This window comes from Lolium rigidum, chromosome 5 (assembly GCF_022539505.1).
Source record: "Lolium rigidum isolate FL_2022 chromosome 5, APGP_CSIRO_Lrig_0.1, whole genome shotgun sequence".
NCBI classification, from domain to species: Eukaryota; Viridiplantae; Streptophyta; class Magnoliopsida; order Poales; family Poaceae; genus Lolium; species Lolium rigidum.
In genome coordinates this window covers 127,575,127-127,579,319 of record NC_061512.1, presented here as the reverse complement: position 1 = coordinate 127,579,319, position 4,193 = coordinate 127,575,127, and the positions used below count along the sequence as shown (strand labels likewise).

General features: G+C 42.8%; 1 protein-coding gene across 1 annotated transcript; it reads left to right on the top strand.

Annotated features, from left to right (window-relative positions):
* Positions 1-1,081, top strand: LOC124658341 (peroxidase 2-like). The gene is made up of 2 exons (XM_047196696.1): positions 1-255; positions 350-1,081. Exons 1-2 carry the CDS (start codon positions 1-3, stop codon positions 1,064-1,066), a joined length of 972 nt encoding a protein of 323 aa, XP_047052652.1. The 3' UTR covers positions 1,067-1,081.
* Positions 1,082-4,193: the final 3,112 nt, after the last annotated feature.

Genomic DNA, 4,193 nt, shown 5'->3' with positions numbered 1-4,193 from the left:
ATGGCCGTTATATCTTGCTTGTCGCCGGCTGCTCGTTGCAGCCTCTTGCTCACGGTAGCTGCACTAGTCCTAGTGCTGAGCCACGGCGCCCACGCTTATGGTGGTTACCGTGCCGGGTTAAGCTCTTCGTTCTACGACAGCTCATGCCCTAGTACACGAGACATTGTCCGGCGCGTCATCCAAGATGCCCGTGTCGCTGATGCGCGCATCCCGGCCAGCCTCATCCGCCTTCACTTCCACGACTGCTTTGCCAACGTGAGTTTACAAAACTATGCATAACTGATCGCATTGATCAATAGTACACCGCGATTCATTATCTCATCAATCTAGACTACTTTAATTTATCCAGGGTTGTGATGGATCGCTTCTGCTCGATGACGACGTCTCCTCGGGGATAGTGAGCGAGAAGAAAGCTCCTGGGAATTACAAGTCAGCACGTGGATTCAATGTGGTCGATAACATCAAGCGCTCATTGGAGAAAGCTTGCCCCGGCATCGTCTCATGTGCCGACATCCTCACCCTAGCCGCTGAAATCTCTGTCGAACTGGCCGGAGGGCCATCATGGAGCGTTCCCCTCGGGCGCCGCGACGGCACGAAGACCAACATCGAGAGCGCCGACGATCTACCGAGCCCTTTCGACCCTCTGGATATCCTTCAAAAGAAATTCAAGAACATGGGTCTCAATGACATTGACCTTGTTGCCCTTCAAGGAGCGCACACCTTTGGGCGGACGCAGTGTCAATTCACACAGCGGAACTGCACAGCCAGACAGGATGAGGGGAAGCTGGTGAACCTTGATGCGGTCACTCCGGACGTGTTTGACAACAAGTACCACGGCAACCTCCTGCGTGGGCGTGCACCGCTCTTGTCTGATCAGGTTATGCTGTCTGACCCCTTCGCGGCGTTAACTACTGCGCCGATTGTTCGCAGGTTCTCCGATAACCAGAAGGAATTCTTCATAAACTTTGCAGCCTCCATGATCAAAATGGGAAATATAAGTCCATTGACGGGAAGAGATGGAGAGATTAGAAAGAACTGTCGCAGGGTGAACATGAAGTACTATTAGTTGTTTTTGTTTTACAGTTCGTCGTGCATGCTTGTGTAAATCATTTTTTGGTTTGTTCTAATTGTAAAGTATTCATTATCCCTTCCCGCAAAAGCTAAATGTAAATATTTCTACCTTGTTTTATTACAAGGCTATTTTAATGAAAATATATCTATAACACTATTAAATGATTGTACTCCACCCGTTTCTAAATATTTATAGCAGGTTCAGTAAATTTACACAGGCTATACCCTATATTTAAATCTGCAATAAGTATTTAAAACAGAAGGGAGTACTCTATTGAATATTTAAACGTTGTGTAAAACCGTACAACAACCGATAATGACACCTATCACTTGTGGAGTGTTATCATTAATATTTTTTATTTTATTGAATATTTTCGCTTGTTTCAAAACACAATCAAATCAATTTCTTGGATCTAGTATTTGGCCTAGATCATCTTGTTGGAAACCTCTTTAAACTCAAGATTTCTTCATCAATGCAAATGGAAAGTCTTTTTGCTTATTTCAAAACAAAAAAGACATCAATACAAATGACTGAAACAATTTCCAATTGTCATAAAAGAAAAGTTTTACGCCCCTGGAAGCAAGTTTCTAGCTATCTCACAGGTAGAAAAGCCCTTGATCGGTTCGGTCAAATATGCTAGGCGCGCTCGTACGACTTTTACCATTGTTCTACTACTTGAACGATGAAAGGAAGGATAACACGGTTTGATTCGACTGCAGCTGTTTACTGCTAACGGTATGACGTTTCGATCGTTGCATTTCCTCTGTCCGCGCATGCAACATATGTAACACAATTTTGTCGTGATAACAACTTCATCTCTCTAAGCGCATAAAATACCGGATAGAATAAGACATAATTCAGCCGGGCCCCTGAACTTTCCTGGGAAGTGGGAACAAACTCACGAACTCACGTTAACATGTCGATCGTTACATTTTCTTGTATGGCCTAACTAGCCACCAACAAGTCCTCTGTAATCATGTAATAAGTACTCCCTCTGAGTATATTAGAAAATTTCATATGGACGACCTCTTACCCCTCCCACCATCATCTCGATGCCAACTTCTTCAAGCTGATCGTATGAACTATGGATAAAACAACATGATTAGCCGCGTGAAAGCAACGCTGCGACGGCCTATACTCAACTTGTCAATGGAACATGTCAAACACATTTCCACAAAAAAAACTAGCTAAAAGGTCAGCACCGGCGATGTGCTAGTGGATCAACACTACAAATAGCCTCCATTTTATTTGGCAAAGAAAATATATTAATATCATGACAGTATCAACTACATCCAGCCTATGTACCAATAAAATGCCCGAAATACTTCTAAGATGCACACATCCAAAAATAGAAAAAAAGAAAATTAAATAGATAAGGCCCTGACTTGGTGATTGGTCACTCGGAGTAGCAACACACCAACCACCACCCAAGAGAGTACCAGAATAATAAAAGGTTTTCCAAAAAGCGATGGCTTTTAGGTTTTCACCTAGAAACTCCAGACTCATTACTTGAGGAGTATTATCCAAAACAAATTTGTCCAGTGTTGTTGCCCACATTATCGATCCAACATTCATGTTTCACTAACACCATCTTCATCTGTCCTTCTATTGATCCATCAGCTAGCTTGTTTGGGAAGTGAGAGCATGGCTTAACTTGTTGGGAGAGTGGATGTACAAACCCAACACCTGAATTCAAATCTTCACAGACGGAAATTTAGATTTCAATTTATACTTGTGGCCCAAACATGTACCGGTACTAATGCAATTTATCTTGAGCTGTGCATCCCTAGTTGGTTCAGAGACCGGGAAGTAAAATTCTCCCATTTTAAACTTAAAACCAAGGTTTGCACGTGTTATCTTCATCGTGGGGTAATTCTTACCAAGAATAACCTTGCAAAACTCAATTTTCAGAGAAGTAAAAGTTGTGTTTTTTTGTCACCATGATGAGACTATCAAGCACTTATTTATCCAATGCTAATTTTCTATATCTATATATATGATCAGTCAGCCAGATAGGTTCTACCTTATACTCTCCATGCAGCGTTGCGAATATATTCGCCAATTGGCTCAACGGTGTGGATCACAGGTTTAAGTTAGTTATTAGGGTGGGAGTGATTGCCATTATTTGGTCGATTTGGCTATATAGAAATGACAATATTTTTAATTATAAAAATGCTTCTCTAATGCAGGTCATCAACCGGTGCACAACTATGCTTCGTTCCTGGCCGTCTCTATAGCGTGTGGAGCATCGCGACCTATTTACGGAGGTGTCTACTCGGTTGGAGGATACGGCGAGGAATATTTTTTCCATAATGGATGACATCGTAATCTTTGGACTGAACCTCCATCACAATAGGTGTACATACAATTTACGCTTTTTACCTTTTTGGTTGTGACTCCTAAACTTGTACGGCTGTAGATATGCAGAGGATGGATTTAATTTTTAAACTTTTAACTAATAAAGCGTCTTTTATCGAAAAGAAAACCAGCTAGCTTGTGGATAAATCCATAAGTGTCGGGCCAATTGAAGCTACAACTCTCCGTCTGAAACGTGTGTTAGCCGTGAAGATAGCTGCTTCATCTAGCTTGTCGTAAGCTGTTCACTGCCTCCTCTTGCTCACGCTAGCATTGGTCCTAGTGTTGAGCCTCGGTGCTCATGCTCGTGGTGGTTCGTGTGCTGGGCCAAGCACGTCATCTAGGACACCGGTCGGCTTGCCGAGTGCACATCCCAGACAGCCTTACCCACCTTTATTTTCACGACTGTTTCATCAATTTAAGTTTACAAAAGCAAGCATACATATATATATACATAAGGAACAAATATAAATCAACTCATCATGTTAACCATAGTACACTATGGTGCATCATCTCATCAATCGAGATTTCTTTAATTTATCCAGGGTCGTGACAGCTCACTTCTGCTCGAGGATGACATCTCGCCGGCAATTGTGAGCGAGAAGAAATTCCCAGCCAACAAGCAGCCAACACGTGGGTTCAATGTGGTCGGCAGCATCAAGCAAGCGTTGGAGAGAGCTTAATAGCCCCTGAAATCTTTGTCAAACTGACTGGAGGAGGACCAACCTAGAGCGTGCCTTTTGGGCGCCATGATGGCATGAAGACT